The sequence below is a fragment of the Mastigoproctus giganteus genome, chromosome 6 (genome assembly GCF_048544385.1).
Source record: "Mastigoproctus giganteus isolate SK-2022 chromosome 6, ASM4854438v1, whole genome shotgun sequence".
Lineage (NCBI taxonomy): Eukaryota > Metazoa > Arthropoda > Arachnida > Uropygi > Thelyphonidae > Mastigoproctus > Mastigoproctus giganteus.
Window position 1 is genome coordinate 150,076,985 of NC_143580.1, and position 25,367 is coordinate 150,102,351.

The 25,367-nt window shown below is 36.7% G+C and overlaps 1 protein-coding gene across 2 annotated transcripts in view; it reads left to right on the plus strand.

The window, feature by feature from the left end:
• The window catches only part of Marf (Mitochondrial assembly regulatory factor), a 495,171-nt gene that overhangs the window by 211,053 nt on the left and 258,751 nt on the right, over positions 1-25,367 (plus strand). For both annotated transcript variants that reach the window (XM_090376530.1, XM_090376532.1), the window contains exon 9: positions 9,710-9,777. In XM_090376530.1, coding sequence (XP_090232656.1) covers positions 9,710-9,777 — 68 coding nt within the window. The remainder of the gene's footprint in view (positions 1-9,709; positions 9,778-25,367) is intronic.

Genomic DNA, 25,367 nt, shown 5'->3' on the forward strand with positions numbered 1-25,367 from the left:
TGACTTGAACTTGTGGGTTGATCAGTCACATGCTAGCAAGACTTTTGTGGATTTATTGGAGGATTTATTGCAACATATTTGAGGGAGTAATACTCTTGATCTGATTTATCAGCAGTGATTATTCATGCATTAAGAATTTGCAGATAAAGGAACTATTAGATGACAGTGATCACAGCGTACTGATGTGAGATTTACTTAAAGATGTATCTACGATCAAGGGTAAAGGGAAGGGTTTTTTTTTTTTTTCATAAAGGTGACTACAGTGGTCTCAGACAGTTTTTAAATTGTATACACTGAATTTAATACTGATAATGTTTAAAACAGTGAATTCAAAATGGAAAATACTGTTCAAGATTTAGACCTAAATGGATGTCAGATGACATCCATTTAGGTCAAAATGGATGATGAGGCTCGTGGCAGAGAAGAACAATGTATGGGATGCATATAAATTATCAGGTGAAACTGAATCCTATGACATATATAAGCTAGTCTGTTATCAAGTCACAAAAGAGGTTAGGCAAGCAAAGGCTGATTATGAGAAATCCTTGGCAAAGGATGCAATGAAAAACAACAAAGACTTCTTTATTTATGTAAACTCTAGAAGGAAGGGGATGAATCAGATTGGTCCACTTGACTTGGTGGTTCAACTGTTGATGATCCTGCTCAGATATAGCTGACAAAATGAATGAGTATTTTGCATCTACATTCACACGGGAGGAATTCTCATAATGAGGAAAACACATAAGGAAGAGAAGGACAGAAGTTTACTAAACTCGAACAGAGAGCTAAATGATTTTTTAATAATGGAGAGCAAAGTGGACGAGAAATTGTTGAAGTTAAACTTAAAAAAGGCAACTTGGAGTGGATGGAATCTATCCAGTTATATTGAAGGCGGCAGCGAGTGAAGTTAGCAAACTCTTATCAATAATTATGAGAACATCCTTATATTTAAGGGAGGTTCCCATGACTGGAGATGTGCAAATTTATCCCCAATTCAAAAAGGAGTTCAAAGGGTGACACAAATAATTATAGACCTGTTAGTTTAACTTCTGTTCTGGGGAAAAGAATTGGGTCACTGGTTAAAGAAGTGATGCAGGATCACCTAGACAAGACTGCTGTAATAGTTCAGTCACAGCATGGGTTTGTTAAGGAGCTTGTCTGACCAATTTGATTGGCTACCACGATGTGTTGGCCCCGGGTGCCAAGCGTTCCGTGGCCAAGCGATCTCAGTGCGTTTCAAAAAGCGAGCTATCTAAAGAGGTTTTGCCATTATATATATTCTGTTTATTTCCGAATACCGTTTTTCTCATTTTATATTTAAGTAGCTCTTTCGTTCTACAAGTAGTAGGCAAAGGCCCAGAAAGGAAAGAAACCTTTCTGTTTCGTTTTCTTTATTACTAATACAACTAATAGCCGCTTGGTCACCTCGTGGCACTGCTCCTGCCTCCCCGTGGCGGGGCCGGTAACCTGGGTGGTAAAGACAAACCCCCAGGGCCAAAAGGAGCCGATATGGATATAAGTGACTATCCACCATTAGAGCCCTCGGGTTCGAGATCAGAAATTCCTGACAACGACCGGGACTCCAATCGTCCGAAGCGACTAAGGACGGAAAATCAGAATAATGACGTGCCAGCATTTCTTATAATGCACTCATTATCCACGCAACCCGTTGGCAAACTATCGCCTTTTCTAATACAGAAATGTTTAGAATCGGTTTGTGGATCTCCTAAAATGGTTAAGCGTCTCCAATCTGGAGACCTTCTAATTGAAACTTCTAAGACAACTCACTCAGAGAAGCTGTTAAAATTAACATCATTTAACAGTATTCCAGTTTCAGTTACGCCCCATAACACTCTTAACACCTCTAGAGGCGTTATCAGCGAATGGGACTTACTATCAGTATCAGAAGAAGAGATAATACAAGAACTCAGGGAACAAAAAGTGACTCATGCACGGAGAATAATGACCAAAAAAGATGGGAACCTACTACCAACCAGGTCCGTCATTTTGACATTTAGTACTCCGACTCTTCCATCTTCTGTTAAAGCAGGTTATTTAAACTGCAAGATTCGGCCATACATCCCAAATCCCATTCGCTGCTTTAAGTGCCAGAAGTATGGCCATTCTCAGACAGCATGCCGAGGCGATGCTGTGTGTCCTATTTGTGGCTCTAAGGAGCATTCCCAAGGAGACTGTACAGCTGCCACTCCTAGTTGCCCTAACTGTAAAGGAAGCCATCCTGCATTTTCTAAAGCATGTGACCTTTGGAAAACAGGCAAACAAATCCAGAAATATAAGGTGGAACATAAAGTCACATACCCTGAAGCAAGGAAGCAAATACTGTTAACGATGCCTAGCCGATCATACGCATCGGTCTCTAAAAACAGCCGGTCAATTTCAACTCAAACAGATGTCTCCATAGAACCAAACATTTCATTTGCCACCTGGGCCAAAACTATGCTAACGTGCAATAAAAAATCTACAGTTAATGAAACCAGCAACACTCCAATCAGTATCCCAACTGATACCATCTCAACCTTGCCCGAAAGAACAAAATCTGTTAGCGTTGAAAATCAAAAGACAATGAAACCATGCTATAGCAACATTCAAATGGAAGTTCAGTCAGAGGACGAAGACACAGTCCTAGAATTACATGCCAATGACACCATGGATACAGGACGCCCAACCTTTCCCAAAAATGAAAAATCAAAACTAAGCAGGCAGAAACCTCAGAAAAAACAGTCAGATCAATCTTCGTCAAATAAACCCAAGCAATGAACAAATTCCTACAATGGAACTGCAGAGGATTACGTAGTAATATAGATGACCTGAATGATTTACTCATACAAACTAACGCATTAGGAGTATGCTTACAGGAAACATTTTTATCACCAAAAGTTTCACTCAATTTCAAAAACTATACTATGTTTAGGCGAGACAGGGATTCTGACACTTCTTCTCGTGGAGGGGTAGGTATTCTTGTCAAAACTACCATACCATCAAGACATCTCCAACTAGTAACCTCCCTAGAAGTTGTAGCGGTTCGGATAGCAATGGGAATAACATTAACTCTTGCATCTATTTATATACCACCTAATTACCCTTGTTCCCAGGCTGAACTTGACAACCTTTTAACACAACTGCCACCTCCTGTCTGTTTACTCGGTGATTTCAACGGTCACCATCCATTGTGGGGATCCTCCACTATGGATAAGAGAGGCCAATTAATTGAAACATTCCTAGATAACCATAATCTGACTGTATTAAACACTGGCTCTCCAACTCATGTTCAATTACCTACAGGTACAACCTCTGCCATAGATTTATCTATCTGTTCAGCATCTCTTTTTCCAAGTATGGAATGGTTGGTGTTGAATGATCCATTCAACAGTGACCATTTTCCCATCATCAGCTCAATTCAAACTCAGGTCGTATCATGCCCGAAAGCCCGTTTATTTTGGAATTTCCACAAAGCAGACTGGAAAAACTACTCTACTTGTGTCCTACTAAATAAACAGTATGTACAGCAACAACGTATTGATGACGTAACCGAACACATTACCAGCCATATATTATCAGCAGCCGAAATTTCGATTCCAAGATCCAAACAGAGCAAGCGAGTACACCAAAACCATTGGTGGAATCAAGACTGTACCATAGCGAAAGTAGAAAAAAACCGTGCTTGGAACCAATTTCGCAAATTCCCCACTACCGCCAACCTTATAGTTTACAAAAAACTGAGAGCCAAAGCAAGACAAATTAGGAATAAAGCAAAACGTGACTCCTGGATTAAATTCGCCTCAACTATTAACAAAAATACTGACACTGGAATTATCTGGAAAAAAATACAAGCTCTGAATGGAAAATTTCTACCGTTACATTCTCCAATAATACAGTGGAACGGGCAAGACCTATCTTCTCCTACTGACATCGCAAATGCTTTAGCAGAATCTTTCTATAATATTTCCGCCTCTACCACTTATGCGACTGCTTTTCAGAGAATTAAAACTAATGAAGAACGTAAAAAGTTGAACTTTTCCACTAATCTCCCACTTCCATATAACCAGCCCTTTATCATAGCTGAACTCAAAGAATCCTTGAGTAAATCTCCAAATAGTGCACCAGGACCAGACGGCATTCACTACAGAATGCTTAAACATTTGTGTGAAGCTGATCTGTACACACTATTGCTATTTTATAACAGGATCTTCTCAGAAAACACATATCCTCTCTCATGGCGTCATTCCTATATTTGTGCAATACCAAAACCAGGAAAAGATACCTCTCAAGTTCAAAATTACAGACCAATATCATTGACCAGCTGTTTGGGCAAGATCTTCGAAAGGATGGTGCATAAGAGACTCACCTGGATTCTAGACTCCCAAAATCTGCTTTCTGATCACCAATATGGCTTCCGCAAAAACAGGTCCACCCTAGATTTACTTGTCAAAATTGAATCCAACATACGTAACGCCTTCATCAGGAGACAACATTTAGTTATGGTCAACCTAGATATTCAGAAAGCATTCGACACCACATGGCGTTATGGTATTATCAAAGATATGCATCAGTTAGGGTTGAGAGGCTATCTACCTCAAATTATTCAGAATTTTTTAAAGTTACGTACCTTTCAAGTCAGATATCAAAACTTCCTATCAATATCTCATATTCAAGAAGAGGGTGTCCCACAGGGTTCAATACTGAGTCCAACGCTATTTGCAGTTAGGGTCAACAATATATTGGAAGATCTTCCAAAAACTATTGATGTATATATGTATGCAGATGACCTCACCATATCGTGCCAATCACAAAATATGAATGCCATCGAAAGGCAGTTACAGATTACTCTAAACAGAATAGAATCGTGGACTTTAAGCAATGGATACCATCTTGCTGAACAGAAATCCACTACCACTCATTTCTGCAAACTCCGGTCATTTCATCCTGATCCTGAGTTAAAGATAAAAAATGTGTCGGTTCCTCTGGTTAACACTGTCCGCTTTCTTGGCCTGGTTCTAGATAGAAAACTGAACTTTCAAGCACATGTGGCATATCTTCGAACCATCTGCTTGAAGAAATTGAATATCCTTCGGTGTGTGTCATCCATGTCATGGGGCGCTGATCGGCATACTCTTATCCATATTTATAGAGCTCTCATCAGGTCCCGTTTGGACTACGGTTCTCCAGTGTATGACTCTGCAAGGAAGAGTACCTTAGAGCGATTAAATACCATCCAGCACAGTGCCCTTCGAGTTTCTCTAGGGGCTTTCAGAACCTCCCCAGTCCAGAGTCTTTACATTGAAGCCCATGAACCTCCCTTACACCTTCGGAGGAAAACATTGCTCTTGATGTATGCCGCAAAAATCCGCAGTCTTCCCTCTCACCCGAATTGGAGATGTCTGTACAATACCGAATGGGACTCATTGTACAACAGTAAACCAAATGAAAACAGACCTGCTGCACTTAGACTTAAAGAACTAACTGAAACGTGGAATATTGAAATCGGCAATATATATCAGGACATAACACCGCCTGATCCACCGTGGACAAATATCCCTGCAATTTTCGATGAATATTTCCAACAGTGGGGAAAGAACACCTTGTGTCCCTTCAATATCGCACAGTTACATGAAGCTCACTCTGCTTCTAATTCACAGGCCTGTAAGATCTATACAGACGGATCAAAAACTGAGACCCAAGTAGGCGCTGCGGCGATCTTTCCATCATTCACCGCTTCTGTCTCATTACCTGTAGGATGCAGTATCTTCACTGCTGAGCTTTATGCTATTAACTTGGCTCTAGGGCACATTACTCAACTTCTAATTTCGTCTGCCTTAATATACACTGACTCGCTCAGTGCTGTCTCTGCCATAAATAGTAATACCAACTCCTCTCACCCTGTAATAAAACAAATCCATTCTAAATTACTTGTGTGTAAAGAGTCAAACCAAACTGTCACTTTCTGCTGGATTCCAGGTCATTCTGGGATTGCAGGAAATGAAAGAGCAGATCTTGCAGCCAAACAACCAGATAATACTCTTCTTCAAACTTTTCAAATTCCATATACTGATTATAAACATATTATCCGTAAAGCATGTTATAATAGCTGGTCATTAATCTGGAAAGGCCATCCAGGAAATAAATTGTACCAAATAAAACCAGAACCAAAGCTGTGGCCCTCCAGCTTCCAGAAAAGCAGACGAGAAGAAACAATTTTAGTAAGGCTCAGGATTGGGCATACTCATCTCACTCACCTCTATTTATTAACTAATGACAGCGCTCCCCAATGTACATCATGTCAAGTACAACTGACCATTCGCCATTTGTTAGTGGACTGTCCCCGATTTCAAAACATCCGCTTAGACACTTTTAAATCAATTACTAATATGCAGAGATCAATAAATTTAATGCAGATTCTGGGAGATGAGCCTAATAAAAAAGAACTATTTTCTTTCCTAAACCGGATAGGAATATATCATAAAATATAGTTATTTATTTCATATTCACCATTAGAAAGACACAATATGGTCCAAGTAGCCTATGTGTCGTTAAACCCAACAGCAACAACAACAACAACCACGATGTGGTCACAAAGGAACTGGATGCAAAAAATTATTTTGGTATCATATATTAGGATCTTAGAAAGGTTTTTGATACTGTTGCACATAGAAGACTGCTTTACAAATTAGAGCTGCATGACATTAAGGGCAAGTTGCTGCAATGGATAAAGGGATGGTTGGGTGCAAGATGGCGGAAAGTAGTAATAAATGAACAAAGCTCTACGTGGACTAATATTATTAGTGGAGTCCCCCAGGGTTCAGTGCTGTGCCCATTGTTGTTTTGTATTTTTATCATTGATATCAATGAAGGTATATCAGGCTTAATGTCCAAGTTTGCAGATGATACAAAGGTTGGCAGGGTTGTTAATGACAGTAAAGACAGTATACTACTGCAACAGGGCTGAGAAGTGGCAACTGAAGTTTAACATTGACAAATGCAAAGTACTGCATATGGGTAGCATTTCCACAAGAGAAATGTACCAACTGTGTGGTACTATACTCAGGAGTGGAGAATGAAAAAAACCTTTGGGTAATTGTGCAGTCAGATATCAGTTCTCTGAGTAGTGCAGGCTGGTTTTGAAGGCTGCAGCAAGTGAAGCTAGCAAACTCTTATCAATAATTATGAGAACATCTTTAGATTTAAGGGAGGTCCCCATGGACTGGAGATGTGCAATATACAATGTGTGGTGAGGCCACACATTGTGTACTGCATACAGGTCTGGAGGGCTCAATTTTGGAAGTATGTAGAGTTGCTAGAATGAGTACAGAGAACAGCAACAAGATTTGTGAGAAGAACAAAGGGGGTGCTCTTACCAAGAGAGGATTAAGTTCTGCAAGTTGCAGCATTTGGAGACTAGGCGCCTGTGAGATGAACTGAATGAGATATAAGGCCTTGAATGGTTTGAGCAAGCTCATTGCTGATGGGATTCTTCCTGTTGCCCACCTTAATCGCCTGACGGGACTTAGATTCAAAATTGAGAAAAATAATTTTAGAATAGATGTGCAGAAGTTTGCCTCTAGCCAGCAGGTAGTTGATTGCTGGAACAGATTTCCATCTATTGTGGAAGTTGTTAGGTGACATAAATTTAATGCTGAACTAGACAAACATTTGGAGTCACCTGATGGGTGAAATGGAAAGGTTTTTTTTCTTTTTTTTGCTGATCCTATATTAGCTTGCTTTCTTGCATCATATGCCTCAACTAATGCTAATCTGAACGAAACACAGGAACTGATGGAAATTCGTTGCCATTATGAAGCAAAATTGCTTTTAAACTTATTTTTATGAAATCTGTGAATAAACGGCATTCATCTGACTTATGCACAACACCTAGTTCTCTCAGAAGTCCAATAAAGTCTTTTTCAAAAACATACTGTCCTTCATAGCAAAATATTTCAACAACTTTTCATGTCTTCTTCAAAGCACTGAAATCTTTGTTCCTGCTGTGAGTATATTCCACAGCTGTAACTTAAAAACCTAATAGTTCAGCTTGTTCTTTTGGCAAGTTTGTCTCGAACCAAAACATTCGCCTCATCTTGTTTGATTAAATGTACTTCAATACCTGAACTTACTGGTTGATAGTTGACATCTGGTTAAGTGGAGGCTTCTGGGGAATCCTCAACTTGAACTTGATCACTATTATCTTCCCAATACTGTTTGGAGATAGATTTACAAACCTGAGAACATGCCATGATCAGTTAATACTTGAAAAACCTTAGCACAGCCTACAAAAATCCTCACTGAAAATGCTAAGTGTGCTCTCTTCAAACCGTAAATTGTTGCATCGGAATGTGAACCTAAGAACTATAGGTAGAAGTCAGATTATGTTTATCCCAAGAAAACTCAAGCCAGAATCAATGGTAAAATTAAGAGAATTAGCTTATAACTGTTTAAATAAATCAGCATGCCATACATCTGGCTAGATTATGCAAAATTGGCATATTTTGGTAAATTGTAATCTATATTTAATAACTGTGACATGATGTGAAACCAACATGATTTTCAAAATATACAAATAAAAATTGGTTAAAAACAGGATTTAAGCTCTTAGAGGTAAAATTCGTGTTGGCTAGTGTTGTTATTATTATTAGTGGCATGTGGTGCAAGGAAGCAAGCCTATAAAGCATTAGCTAAAAAAAAAAAAAAACACCTCCCACATCACTTATGCACTCCAATAATTTGTCTGATTCTTCCTTGAATTTATTCAAACTGCTTGTATGAATAAATTGAAGTTTGCTCCAACAGTGGACCACCTATTTGCAAACTTCCTTACTTCTAACCTGCAACCATCCTTCCTCAGTTTGAATTTATACACTGCTGTGTGTAGTCTGAGCAAGAGGAAGAATTGCCATCAGCATTGAGCTTGCTCAATCCATTAAAAGCCTGAAAAATCTCAATCACCTTGCAGGTGCCTAATCTCAAGACATTGCAATTTGCAGAACTTCTTGGTAAGACCACACTTTCATTCCCTTTGCCAATCTTGTTGGCATTATCTGCACCTGTTCCAACTAAGTAATTGATTATTTAACTAATGTAATTAATACTTGTAAGTTGTAAATAATTCATGTGTCTATTTTTCTCCCATTAAGAAAATGTTGAATGATTGCATTGTAATAGTAGTAATAATAATAATTGTTATTATTGTTGAAATGTTTATTGAAATTTATTCGTGTTGTTTACAGTTAGATATAATATACGTATGTTCAGTTGACTTAATAAAATATATATGTCATGAAATGTGAAACATTTTTGGATGCAGCCTGCCTGCTACTCTGACTGTTCCTGTGGCTCTCCCTTCAAAACATTTGTGAGAAGGACCTTTGTACTAAACCATTATTTAGATGACATTTCAGAACCAACTTTGGGATTCTGTCATCAAATTAAACACTAAATACAACTGTCTTCAGATAGAGAAGAAAAAATAGAAAGTAAGCAATGAATACAAATCTTATATGTGATCCCACTTATTTCCTAAGACTAGCAGAGTGACATGGATTAATTAATATTCGGCTAATACTAAATTCAGGTTTTCACTGTAGACTGAATGTTATGTACTTTAATCTAGTTCAGAAGGCTGTTATTTTTATCTAGTTCATAAGATGCATTAGTACAGAAGAGAGTATAAAGATCTTTAATAATTGTTAATTTTCAGCTGGAGCCCTTGCAGAAGGATTTCAGAATCGTTTCTTTGAGTTTCAGGATTTTGAAAGAAAATTTGAAGTGAGTTATTCCATTTTTAAGTTACATGCCCACTTTTTACTAAAATATGATCACCCTCTGAATAATGCATTGGGTCTTTTAGCAACATGTATGTTGCTACGAAGTCATTATTGCAACGTTCTTTATGTATCAAGGTTTCTAGTGACTTCTCACAAAATATGTTCTAGACCATGACATAGTTTTGTGATTGTCTGGAAGATATTTTACTGTGAATTTTGTATTGTCATTCCGTTGGGAATTAGCCTGGACCTTAGGATTAGCAAAATGATGCAAGGAAACAAGGTCAGCTCGTCAAAATAAAGTAAAAAAAAAATAAATAAATAAATAACAAAAAAAAAAAAAAAAAGAAAGAAAAATCCCATTTCTCATTTGCCCATTCCAACTAGTAATTTGTCCAGTTTGCCTTTAAATTCATTCAAACTATCCACCTTCACTGCAACAGAACTTTATTTCAACAATCAGTTAATCTCTTGCTGGAGACAAATTTCCTCATTCAACAACCATTTCTTTTCACTTAAAATTTATGTTCCCCCTGATCTGTACCATCTAAGAAGAAAAAGAAAATAGTAAAGATGCTATTAACATTTTGTTTACTTAAGCTAACAACATAACCTTAAGCACCTCAATCCATGCACCTTGCGGATGATGAGCTTTCAGGCTACAATTTACAGAATTAGTCTTTTTTCTGGTAATTGTATCTTTAGTGTTTCCCTTTCTCTGCACCTGCTCCAAGCCAGAGAGACATATATCTTCCTAAAATGAGGCTTCTGAACCTATATGCAGTACCCAGGGTGAACCTATATGCAACCTATTGCATTATACAATGGGATAATCACCTCTTTGTTTCTGCTGGCAAAATTCCTGTATGTTACCAACAGAAATCAAATGAACTGTCCCAGCGGCATGTCCATAGTGCTACTACCATAAAGTCTTTTTCATTCTCTACTAACTTGAACCTTGGTTCTGTTCCTCAGCTGATCCATCTAAAATCCAGGTGTTGCTGGAGAGGCATACCCTGGTCACTATGATTAACCAACTTCACCTTACCGATCTTTATATCATCATAAACTTGAGACATTTAACTTGATATGTCTACATCAGTTCCATTAATAAATATTTAATTAATAGATGTCAGAGCTGCAATGGCTCAATACGTTCTATGTTATATATAAAATAGTTAAGAAAAGGAGGAATTACCTCTATGATGTCTTGTAGAACGCTTCTGTGCTGATACTCTCCATTGTTCAATCAACTATACAAATAATTTATATGCATTTCTCACACTTGCAGACAAAATCAATGACCAAATCCACCCCTGAATCGGAGGCTTGCGGACACCCAAGCCCGACCCCAAAATACATTGTCACCAATCCTAATCTTTGAGTGAAAGACAATAAGTCCATACTTTAAAAACAAATTTACATAATGAATCCATTCTTACAACTCTTTTAAACAAATATTAAAACATAAACTTTAAGAATCACTGAGACATTAAGAAACTAAAAAATTTAGTTACTTCCTTGAAGCGACAGGGCTTTTTGACTAGGTTCATGATCACGGGAAAGTGAAACCGCAGATATTGCGACAGAATATGAAGCATGGAGATTAGTTTCCATCTTGGTGCATGCATCTGAGATCGGGTAGTACATTGACTGAATTTTGATGTAATTTAATTTCAAGCATCTCCGCAATTAATAATCTGGCGTAATCATGTTGGATGCTAAGTATTTTTGCTCCTTTGAATAGAAAGGTGTGGCCTTCACTGATTGCATGGAATGCAAGCTCCCAAAGCAGAGGAGCAGGATGAAAGGGCGGACATTGAATGTTGCTTCATTCTAGTATTGAGTGCATAGTGAGTAGATCCCTGGTATGAAGAGTTGCAATCTTTGGAAGATACAGTGTAGAGTAAATCATTTAATTGGAATGTGGTAGAAGATTGGACCTTGTTATTATTAAGGGCTGCATGTAGTTTCAATGTGGGTCTGGCTATGACTTTGAATTGTGCCTTTGAAAATACTGTTTAATTGTTTGAACCAGTGTTCAATATATGATAAAGCAATAAAATATATTTTTGTGTTATTACAGTAAAATCTCATTAATACAAACTCGTTTTATACAAAGTACTTGTTTATATGAAGCACATACCATTCCCCTGCGAAAGGATAGGCTTTTCTATGTAAATATATTCGTTTATTACAAAATTCGGTTAAATATCTATTACAAAGTTCTTTTTCACCCCATGAGAAATAAATATTGTCATTTTGTATGTTTAATACGAATCTTGGCAGAGAAATCTGATTATTGCTCCCGGCCACCTGGCTCCCCACTTCCCGAAGGATGGCACTGACTTGTTAGAAATTAGTTTTGTGTAAACACAGTTTATGGTAGCTACAATGTCAAGGGCACTCTGAAAAACATCTTTTTGAAGGGTGTGTTGTTAAATTAACAAAAGAAAAAAAAAAAATTTTCTAAGTTGTTTACATGTTCTCCCTCGCTCTCCACTGGAATAAGGTCAGTTGCATTTGTTACCCCAGTTCAAAGAGTCTTTTTCTATTGTATACAGCAATCTAATTTTTGTGGCATTTTATCTGAGCTGATGTCTTTTTTGGAATTTGTGTCTTTAAATTAATTTAAAATTTGTTTATATTAAATTTTATCTAGCAGTGTTATGGCGACAAAACGTAATTAAGCCTGGAAATTAAACTAAAAATTATACAAGAGGCTGATAGGATGGAATGGAGCAAAACGGACATTGCAGAGGAATACAACATCCCTTTACCTACTTTATCTACAATACTGAAAAACCGAAAAAGACTTGGTGTGTGACACTGGAGCAGCGATGAAAAGCACGAAACGAATTCGTGGTGCAAAACACGAGGAGATTGAAACAAAACTTTTCGAGTGGTACCAACAAATGCATGCATCTAATTTGCCAATATTAGGTCTGATTTTGCAAGAAAAGGCAAATTATCTAGCTCAATAACATGGGATTAGCGACTTCAAATGCAGCAGTGGCTGGCTCCAAAGATTTAAAGACAGGAATAACTTGGTTTCACAAAATGTTTGTGGTGAGTCTGGATTAGTTTACAAAGAAAAGGCTATAGGCTGGTTGTGTTCTGTATGGTCCATTCTTGAAAAATATGAGGCAAAGGGTATTTTTAATCTTGATGAGACAGGTTTATAATTTGCTGCCAAACAAAACATATGCTGTTTCAGGAGAGTCTTGTCATGGTGGAAATTAAGTAAACAAAGACTCACTGTTCTGTTATGCTGCAATTCAGATGCAGTACAAAACTGATTTTGTACAAGTTTTCAAAGTACTTACAAGTTTTCCAAGCCAAGATGTTTTAAAGCAGTTAACCAACTTCCCTGTGATTATGAGGCCAATATAAGTGCTTGGCTTATGGTCAGAAATTTTCAGTCTTGGTTATCAAAATTGGACAGAAGAATGGCTTCATAAAAAAGGAACATTTTGATGAATTTAGACCGTTGTACAGCCCATTCTGCCGAGACACTTAAGTTGACAAATATACGGCTGTTGTTTTTACCCCCCCCCATACCACCATTTTAATGCAACTGCTGGAGGTTATAAATAAGGCATTATTTATAACCTCGAGAGCATATAGAGCCTGCCTGATAAGGTACTTGATCCGCAACATAGGAGAGAACAATTTGCAGCCAAATTGGAATGTCTTGGATGCACTGCCATCTAAAAAAGATGCCCAAAATTCATTGAACATAATAGAGAATGTGTTGACCTGCAGTAACGTTGATAAAGAAACAACTATTGCATTTGATAACGACTGTGCTGTAGGTAAAAATGCATATAGGACAAAAACTGTGCAAACAACATTGGATTTTTTCTTTAAATTAGATTAATTTATTAAAATGTTAATGGTTTGTATGTCTCCTTTTATATTAAGATTGTAATTCTTTTTACTGTGATACTAAAATATTGTATATATCAAAATATATACTGTACAATATTTTCAATTCCGTTAATATTGCTTTTCACTTAGTTTTATCTTACAAATAAAATAAAATCTTTAAAAAATATGTAATTCCTATTCCTGTATTGTTAGACAAGGCTTGTTTTTATTTTAATTTATTTTTATTATTTTATTTTATTAATTTATTTTTGATATTATTATTATTCCTAGATATACAGTATGTACCAAAAAAAAAAAAAAAAAGGTTAAATTTTGACACTTTTGGGGGACCTCATTACTACAAACTTCATTATTACAAAACGTGAAAATTTAGGTCCTTTGAACTTTGTATTAACAAGATTCCACTGTATTATTGATGACTGGTGTGGTATTATGTAATCTAATTTTTGCTTGTAACCTTACTTCATTTTTATGTTTGTATTTCTGTGTTTAGGGTTGATTCGGATGTTGAGCATTTGTAGACATTGAGAAATTGATATAGGATAATGGAACTTTTATAGGTGAAGGGATGATAGCTATTGTAATGAAGAAGCATTCCCATGTTGGTGGCCTTTCTGTATATGCTAAATTGAATTTTGCTCATAACCTGGGTGAGGGCAAAATTTTAAAAAATTTAACGATTTTGTTTGTCTTTTCAGTTTCTAGTGTAAAGTTTAATCTTGCACGGATATTATTAAACTTCTGTAAAATGTCCTGTATGGTTCCCACATCTGTGATGAAAAGCATACCATCGAGATATCTACTATAGTAGGTGACACATGGAAAAAGGGGGGTTAAATGTATTCTTTCGATAGTGGTAAAGTATATTTCCACTAGTGAACCACTCAAATATAACCCCATGGGTGGGCTGTAAAACTGTTTGAAAACTTTGCCTTGGAAGGTGATATAATTGGCTTACCCAGGTTATGAGCATAATTGATTACACCAGATTATTAATTGTGGAGACGCTTGAAATTAAATTACAAAAAATTCACTCAATATACATTGCCCCTACCTCATCTCAGTTGCATGCGCTCAGATTGCAACTAATCTCCATGCTATAAATTCTTTCGCAGTACCTGCAGTTTCACTTTTCTGTGACCATGACCCTAGTTGAAAAGCCTTGTCACTTTCAGGGAAGTAACAAAATTTTTTAGTTTCTTAATGTCTCAATGGATTCTTAAAGTTTCTTTATGTTTTAATATTTGTTTTAAAAGAGTTGAAAGAATGGATTCATTATGTAAATTGGTTTCAAAGCATTTAATTTGTTTTTAAAGTATGCACTTATTGTCTTTCACTCAAAGATTAGGGTTGGTGACTTGATGGATTTTGGGATTGTGCTTGGGGTTGCAGGACTCCGATTCCAGGGTGCATTCAGTCATTGATTTTGTCTGCAAGTGTGAGAAATACATGTAAACTATTTGTATAGTTGATTCAACAACGGAGAGTATCAGCATAGAAGTGTTCTACATCATAGAGGTAATTCCTCCTTTTCTTAACTATTAATAAATATTAAAAACAGCAAAGAACCCAATGCAGAAACCTGAAGTACCCCACGTAATATTTGTCTCCTGCTGTTCATCCTTTATCCACATGCCCCTGTAGATAGCACAGTTGGTAGGATCGCTGTCCTCCCCCACACGAGGCCGAAAAGACCCGAGTTCGAGTCCCATCGATGAAGGGAAGAATTTTTATGGTCCTTTTTCCACAACATGGCTGAGTTAATTGGTCTCAGGCGAGAATAGCATGGTTTTTCATCCAGCAAAACAGAAAATAGACCTCAGAACCCATGCAATTTACAGACAATATACACCGAGCACTATTGCCTTAATTGGCGATGCCCCTAAAACCTAATAAGAACAGTGACCTTATGCATGTTACTAACTTGCTCAAGTACCCATTGTTCCAACTTGCACAGTAGTCATTCGTGTGGAACAGTTTTAAAACCTTACTTAAAGCTAAATGAATTATGTCAAAAAAAACTGTAGGTTACCTATTAGTTACAAGATGACTCTGCACTGCTTTTTAACTCTTAATTCCATTACTTTTCTCTGACACATGTTGAACTTACAGAACTGTAATATTTCACTTCGCCCCTCCCTCTTTTCTGTAATGGAGAGATGTTTCACATCTCCTTTCTGTAGAAATATCCCCTAAATCTAAGGATGCTCTTATAATTTTGGTTAACAGTTTGCTTGCTTCTTTTAGTATAACTGGATAGATTTCATCAGTTTGAAGTTGCTTTATTTACATTTAGCTTCAATTTTTTCCCCCAATTTTGTTTTACTTATCATACAATCATTTAACTCTCAGTTGTAGTTAAATATACTTCTGGTGTCTCCTTTCCTAAAAACTTCATATGTGAATGTAGTATCATAGTGTTTATTCAGTTTGTCAGAAATCTGTATAAGATTATCAATTGCTTATGATATTCATGATGATGGTGACAGGCTATTGGATTTCTGTTTATGGAACAATTTGGTCATAGGAAACACCTGGTTCAAGAAGAGAAAGAGTCACAAAGTGACAAGATATGGTTGGGACGGTCAACAAGAATCCCTCCTTGACTATATACTCGTGCATGAAGAGTGACACAGAAGACTAATGGACATAAAGGTCATTGATCACAGGTTAGTTGTTGGAATTTTAAGATTTCCTAAATTGAAGATCAAAATAACAAGAGAGAGAGAAAACTGAGTGTGGAAGTAGAAAGAAGAGGAAAAAGGTTTCCTCTTCTTTGTTTGTGGAAGAGTTCAGGAAGGTTATACCTAAACAGTGATTAACAGAGTGGAATTTGAATGGAAAGCATTCAAAGACTATAGCACTGACAGAGCAGGTTTGCAGAAGGACAAGCAATAGAAGGAGATGGAAAGAAACCTAATGGTGGAATGACCGGACGAGAGAGAGACTGTGAAAATCAAGAATAATGTATTCAGGACGTACTTGTGGTCCTGAATGCATTATTTGCATTATTGGTCCTTGAAGTTGTAGCAGGTATCCTTTCAGATATGCCAGACAAGCTGTGCTTGCTGCCTCTAAAACGCTGATGAAACTGATATTTGGGTGACGTGTAAATCAAGTGGAACCAATTTTGATGAAGTCTGGATGGTCTGTGACAGCCAAATTCTTTGCTTGCACCTTCATGATGGTGGGACTGTTAGTAATCCTGGGTATAACCCCATGTGCAAGCACACTGTGGGTGACCACCAAGGTGTGAACCAATGTAAGCAGGGATCAAGGTGTGGCACCCACACCACACAGAGGAATGCCACCCCTCTGTGTTACCAGGCAATACTACGTGGTAGACGACTCATCAACTGTTGCAATACGACAACTTTGCTTATTGGAGGCTTGAATTGGTGGAACCCATGTTTACCCTCCAGAGCTAAGTTCCAATCAACCCTTCCGCATCTCTTCTATCATTCAGTATGATTTATGTCTTTTGAGGTTATGATGAACACCATGGCGAGATCTCAACTTCCTTACATTTCAAGGGTACAACTCTAAAATGGTGTTTGCAGACCGGCTGCTAGTTAGTACACCAGACCGAACTTATTGGTAACTTTTTAGGAGGTTTCTGGATCAACTATTGTATAATCTTTCTACCTCTACTCTGCCAGATAGTGACTGGAGGGAGTCCGAATGTTGTGTATGCAGGGGTATTGTCGAGGCCACGTTATGTCAAGCATCTGGATATATTCTTACCATGTAAGTAAATTAATAAGAGGAGTTTACCTCAATATAGTACGTGGAACACTTCCGTATGATACCCTCCAGAAATTAAAACGGAAAAAACGAAAAAATCGACAACTTACCGGTACATTAAAGTAAAATATAAATAATTAAATAATCAATTTAACACAATTCAAAATCAATTCAAAACAATTAAAATTCAAATTAACGCAATTAAAAGAATCTAACGAAAATATTCAAAACGATTTTCCTTCCTGAAGCTGACAATGCTTTTCGACCGACTGTCGTGATCACAGGAATGAAAATTACCGAATCCGGCTAAACCTGCAACTTAAATACTGTAGTGATTGTGTCTTCGCGCATGCGCGTAAAGGTCCACGCATCGGAGATCAAATATGGCCGCCGAACATTAACAGAATTCTCGTGTAATTTAATTTCAACGGTTTCTGCAATTAATAGTCGCGTATAATTACGTTGAACGTTAAGTATTTTGGCCTCGTTAAATAAAAAAGTATGTTTTTCGTTAATGGCATGAAAGGCTAATTCTGACGCTGCTGAACGAGAAGCACGAACTGAGGCTTCGCGTTGATTTACACGGATATTAAGAGAAAACCGCGTCGAACCCTGATAAGACGAGTCGCAATCACCGCAAGAAATGTTGTATACTAGATCATTAATTTGTGTTGCGAACGCCGAAAGAACCGAGCGATTGTTCAGTAAGTGTGTAACTTCCGTATAGGCCTAGCTATAATTTTAAATTCGGTATCTTTAAAGAATCTGTTAAGCTGTTTGTGCCACTGTTCAACATATGGGACAGAAATAAAGTATTTTTTGATATTACTATTGTTGATTGGTGCAGTATTTTGTATCTTATCCTTAGCTTGTACCCTAATTCGATTTATTGTGTTAATGGGATAACCCCTGTTCAAGAATCTGCTAGTTAATATTTGTATTTCTGAGTCTAAAGCAGAATCCGTCGTTGAATATTTATAGGCATTTAGAAATTGATTAAAGATAATCGATCTTTTGTAGGTGAACGGGTGGTAGCTATTATAATGTAGAAGCATGCCGGTGTTTGTGGGTTTTCGATAGATGCTAAATTGTATTTTGTTCGAGTCCCGGGTAAGCGTGAAATTTAGAAAGTTTAATGACTTAGTATCCGTATCTTCCCTTTCCAATGTAAATTTGAGTCTAGAATGAATATTATTGAACGAATGTAAAATGTCTTGGATAGTACTACTATCGGTAATAACTAGAACATCGTCTAAATACCTCCCATAGTATGTGATACGGGGACGAAAAGGTGTCAAATGTATCTGCTCAATCGTTGAGAGATAGATCTCTGACATTAAGCCACTCAGGCTCAAACCCATTGGTAATCCAAAAATTTGTTTGTACACCTTGTCTCGAAAGGTGATGTAGTTAGCCTCAACTAATAGTTTAATTAAGTGAAAAATCTCCTTTATAGGCAGCTTCGTATAATTAATCGGTGTCGAGTTTTTATTTAACATATCCCAAATAATATCTAATGTGTATTCAACGTTTACATTCGTATATAATGAGGTAACATCTAATGAGAATAAATTGTCATTGTCGCCGAGTCTACAGTCTTTAAGATTATTAAATAATGTGTCGTAATTCTTAATTCCAAATTGTATAACCTGTCTAAAAGGTTTTATAATGTTATATACATGTGTGGCTAAGGCTGAAAATGCCGAGTTCCTGTAGGAAACAATAGGTCGAATCGGAAATCCAGGCTTGTGTAATTTTACCTGACCAAAAAGTGCAGGAATATTGTATGTTCTGGACTTCAATTCCTTCAACTGAACCATAGTAATGTAGTCGTTTTTACGATATGTGGTTAACGTTTTATTGTATTGATTTACCAAATTGGTAAACAGAGTCGGGTCCACTTCACAATAAGTGGAGGTATCAGATACAACTGAATCTAACTTATTAATATAATCATGTTTATCTAGTATTACCACTGTATCTCCTTTATCTGCCCTCTGTATAATAATGTCCTTATTTTCTCGAAGTTCCCGTAAAGCTGAACTGTCATGTGTATTCAATTTAGGAAGTCGCGTTTCTTTTATGTTATTCACTACTTGGTTAACTTGTTGAATAAATACATCTTTTTGTGGAACACTACGAAGTCCAAATTCAATATCAATTACGCATTGTTTTTTTGGCAGCTTTCGAGGTGGTAAATTATAATTTAATCCTTTGGATAAAAGTGAAATCTGGTCCTGCGATAGTGTACGCGAGGAAAGATTTGTAACCTGTTGATATGTCGGTTCGTTGGATACTGGGTGAGGGGGTGTTCGTGAACTAGCCGACATATTCTGTGGTAGTGCGTTATGTGTCTGTGGGGGGGATGTCACCCAACTCGTGTGAACTTGGTCGCAAGCTCGCGACAATGTGTTAGAATTCGCATGAACGTGTCTTGAACTATTCGATAATGTTTGCAACTTATTAACGTGTCTGTTTTTTATTTCTGAGGCTTGTGCTTCCCGTCGCGAATCTATGGAGGTCTTCAATACAGACCAATCGTTCGGATGTAGATAATTTTTTAATTTATCGCGAAGCTTCCTAACCTGGGAAAGGTATTTTTGTTTATCCGAATATCGAGATTTTAAGGCAAGCTTAACAATATTACGTGATGTCGCCAGTGATAGTTGTTTTATGCCTGAAATTTTTTGATTTAAATTCACCCTGGCAAATTTCGGAACGATGTTGTTTTGAAGGCAATATTTTAGGAAAGAAATATGGTAACTTTGGGCCGAGTACCTTAGTGTAGATTTAATGTAATTTTGTACCAAGCCATTCAAAAAATCTCCCATAATTGTGTGTATCGATTGTATACTACTGGAGAGACAGGAAGTGAATGAAATCGTCAATAAGAGTTTGAAAATTAATTAGATAGTATGAATCAGAGCTGAAATACTCAATATGTTCTACGTTGATAATAATATAAGTAAATTAATAAGAGGAGTTTACCTCAATATAGTACGTGGAACACTTCCGTATGATACCCTCCAGAAATTAAAACGGAAAAAACGAAAAAATCGACAACTTACCGGTACATTAAAGTAAAATATAAATAATTAAATAATCAATTTAACACAATTCAAAATCAATTCAAAACAATTAAAATTCAAATTAACGCAATTAAAAGAATCTAACGAAAATATTCAAAACGATTTTCCTTCCTGAAGCTGACAATGCTTTTCGACCGACTGTCGTGATCACAGGAATGAAAATTACCGAATCCGGCTAAACCTGCAACTTAAATACTGTAGTGATTGTGTCTTCGCGCATGCGCGTAAAGGTCCACGCATCGGAGATCAAATATGGCCGCCGAACATTAACAGAATTCTCGTGTAATTTAATTTCAACGGTTTCTGCAATTAATAGTCGCGTATAATTACGTTGAACGTTAAGTATTTTGGCCTCGTTAAATAAAAAAGTATGTTTTTCGTTAATGGCATGAAAGGCTAATTCTGACGCTGCTGAACGAGAAGCACGAACTGAGGCTTCGTGTTGATTTACACGGATATTAAGAGAAAACCGCGTCGAACCCTGATAAGACGAGTCGCAATCACCGCAAGAAATGTTGTATACTAGATCATTAATTTGTGTTGCGAACGCCGAAAGAACCGAGCGATTGTTCAGTAAGTGTGTAACTTCCGTATAGGCCTAGCTATAATTTTAAATTCGGTATCTTTAAAGAATCTGTTAAGCTGTTTGTGCCACTGTTCAACATATGGGACAGAAATAAAGTATTTTTTGATATTACTATTGTTGATTGGTGCAGTATTTTGTATCTTATCCTTAGCTTGTACCCTAATTCGATTTATTGTGTTAATGGGATAACCCCTGTTCAAGAATCTGCTAGTTAATATTTGTATTTCTGAGTCTAAAGCAGAATCCGTCGTTGAATATTTATAGGCATTTAGAAATTGATTAAAGATAATCGATCTTTTGTAGGTGAACGGGTGGTAGCTATTATAATGTAGAAGCATGCCGGTGTTTGTGGGTTTTCGATAGATGCTAAATTGTATTTTGTTCGAGTCCCGGGTAAGCGTGAAATTTAGAAAGTTTAATGACTTAGTATCCGTATCTTCCCTTTCCAATGTAAATTTGAGTCTAGAATGAATATTATTGAACGAATGTAAAATGTCTTGGATAGTACTACTATCGGTAATAACTAGAACATCGTCTAAATACCTCCCATAGTATGTGATACGGGGACGAAAAGGTGTCAAATGTATCTGCTCAATCGTTGAGAGATAGATCTCTGACATTAAGCCACTCAGGCTCAAACCCATTGGTAATCCAAAAATTTGTTTGTACACCTTGTCTCGAAAGGTGATGTAGTTAGCCTCAACTAATAGTTTAATTAAGTGAAAAATCTCCTTTATAGGCAGCTTCGTATAATTAATCGGTGTCGAGTTTTTATTTAACATATCCCAAATAATATCTAATGTGTATTCAACGTTTACATTCGTATATAATGAGGTAACATCTAATGAGAATAAATTGTCATTGTCGCCGAGTCTACAGTCTTTAAGATTATTAAATAATGTATCGTAATTCTTAATTCCAAATTGTATAACCTGTCTAAAAGGTTTTATAATGTTATATACATGTGTGGCTAAGGCTGAAAATGCCGAGTTCCTATAGGAAACAATAGGTCGAATCGGAAATCCAGGCTTGTGTAATTTTACCTGACCAAAAAGTGCAGGAATATTGTATGTTCTGGACTTCAATTCCTTCAACTGAACCATAGTAATGTAGTCGTTTTTACGATATGTGGTTAACGTTTTATTGTATTGATTTACCAAATTGGTAAACAGAGTCGGGTCCACTTCACAATAAGTGGAGGTATCAGATACAACTGAATCTAACTTATTAATATAATCATGTTTATCTAGTATTACCACTGTATCTCCTTTATCTGCCCTCTGTATAATAATGTCCTTATTTTCTCGAAGTTCCCGTAAAGCTGAACTGTCATGTGTATTCAATTTAGGAAGTCGCGTTTCTTTTATGTTATTCACTACTTGGTTAACTTGTTGAATAAATACATCTTTTTGTGGAACACTACGAAGTCCAAATTCAATATCAATTACGCATTGTTTTTTTGGCAGCTTTCGAGGTGGTAAATTATAATTTAATCCTTTGGATAAAAGTGAAATCTGGTCCTGCGATTTCACAAGCCTGGATTTCCGATTCGACCTATTGTTTCCTACAGGAACTCGGCATTTTCAGCCTTAGCCACACATGTATATAACATTATAAAACCTTTTAGACAGGTTATACAATTTGGAATTAAGAATTACGATACATTATTTAATAATCTTAAAGACTGTAGACTCGGCGACAATGACAATTTATTCTCATTAGATGTTACCTCATTATATACGAATGTAAACGTTGAATACACATTAGATATTATTTGGGATATGTTAAATAAAAACTCGACACCGATTAATTATACGAAGCTGCCTATAAAGGAGATTTTTCACTTAATTAAACTATTAGTTGAGGCTAACTACATCACCTTTCGAGACAAGGTGTACAAACAAATTTTTGGATTACCAATGGGTTTGAGCCTGAGTGGCTTAATGTCAGAGATCTATCTCTCAACGATTGAGCAGATACATTTGACACCTTTTCGTCCCCGTATCACATACTATGGGAGGTATTTAGACGATGTTCTAGTTATTACCGATAGTAGTACTATCCAAGACATTTTACATTCGTTCAATAATATTCATTCTAGACTCAAATTTACATTGGAAAGGGAAGATACGGATACTAAGTCATTAAACTTTCTAAATTTCACGCTTACCCGGGACTCGAACAAAATACAATTTAGCATCTATCGAAAACCCACAAACACCGGCATGCTTCTACATTATAATAGCTACCACCCGTTCACCTACAAAAGATCGATTATCTTTAATCAATTTCTAAATGCCTATAAATATTCAACGACGGATTCTGCTTTAGACTCAGAAATACAAATATTAACTAGCAGATTCTTGAACAGGGGTTATCCCATTAACACAATAAATCGAATTAGGGTACAAGCTAAGGATAAGATACAAAATACTGCACCAATCAACAATAGTAATATCAAAAAATACTTTATTTCTGTCCCATATGTTGAACAGTGGCACAAACAGCTTAACAGATTCTTTAAAGATACCGAATTTAAAATTATAGCTAGGCCTATACGGAAGTTACACACTATACTGAACAATCGCTCGGTTCTTTCGGCGTTCGCAACACAAATTAATGATCTAGTATACAACATTTCTTGCGGTGATTGCGACTCGTCTTATCAGGGTTCGACGCGGTTTTCTCTTAATATCCGTGTAAATCAACGCGAAGCCTCAGTTCGTGCTTCTCGTTCAGCAGCGTCAGAATTAGCCTTTCATGCCATTAACGAAAAACATACTTTTTTATTTAACGAGGCCAAAATACTTAACGTTCAACGTAATTATACGCGACTATTAATTGCAGAAACCGTTGAAATTAAATTACACGAGAATTCTGTTAATGTTCGGCGGCCATATTTGATCTCCGATGCGTGGACCTTTACGCGCATGCGCGAAGACACAATCACTACAGTATTTAAGTTGCAGGTTTAGCCGGATTCGGTAATTTTCATTCCTGTGATCACGACAGTCGGTCGAAAAGCATTGTCAGCTTCAGGAAGGAAAATCGTTTTGAATATTTTCGTTAGATTCTTTTAATTGCGTTAATTTGAATTTTAATTGTTTTGAATTGATTTTGAATTGTGTTAAATCGATTATTTAATTATTTATATTTTACTTTAATGTACCGGTAAGTTGTCGATTTTTTCGTTTTTTCCGTTTTAATTTCTGGAGGGTATCATACGGAAGTGTTCCACGTACTATATTGAGGTAAACTCCTCTTATTAATTTACTTATATTATTATCAACGTAGAACATATTGAGTATTTCAGCTCTGATTCATACTATCTAATTAATTTTCAAACTCTTATTGACGATTTCATTCACTTCCTGTCTCTCCAGTAGTATACAATCGATACACACAATTATGGGAAATTTTTTAATGGCTTGGTACAAAATTACATTAAATCTACACTAAGGTACTCGGCCCAAAGTTACCATATTTCTTTCCTAAAATATTGCCTTCAAAACAACATCGTTCCGAAATTTGCCAGGGTGAATTTAAATCAAAAAATTTCAGGCATAAAACAACTATCACTGGCGACATCACGTAATATTGTTAAGCTTGCCTTAAAATCTCGATATTCGGATAAACAAAAATACCTGTCCCAGGTTAGGAAGCTTCGCGATAAATTAAAAAATTATCTACATCCGAACGATTGGTCTGTATTGAAGACCTCCATAGATTTGCGACGGGAAGCACAAGCCTCAGAAATAAAAAACAGACACGTTAATAAGTTGCAAACATTATCGAATAGTTCAAGACACGTTCATGCGAATTCTAACACATTGTCGCGAGCTTGCGACCAAGTTCACACGAGTTGGGTGACATCCCCCCCACAGACACATAACGCACTACCACAGAATATGTCGGCTGGTTCACGAACACCCCCTCACCCAGTATCCAACGAACCGACATATCAACAGGTTACAAATCTTTCCTCGTGTACACTATCGCAGGACCAGATTTCACTTTTATCCAAAGGATTAAATTATAATTTACCACCTCGAAAGCTGCCAAAAAAACAATGCGTAATTGATATTGAATTTGGACTTCGTAGTGTTCCACAAAAAGATGTATTTATTCAACAAGTTAACCAAGTAGTGAATAACATAAAAGAAACGCGACTTCCTAAATTGAATACACATGACAGTTCAGCTTTACGGGAACTTCGAGAAAATAAGGACATTATTATACAGAGGGCAGATAAAGGAGATACAGTGGTAATACTAGATAAAC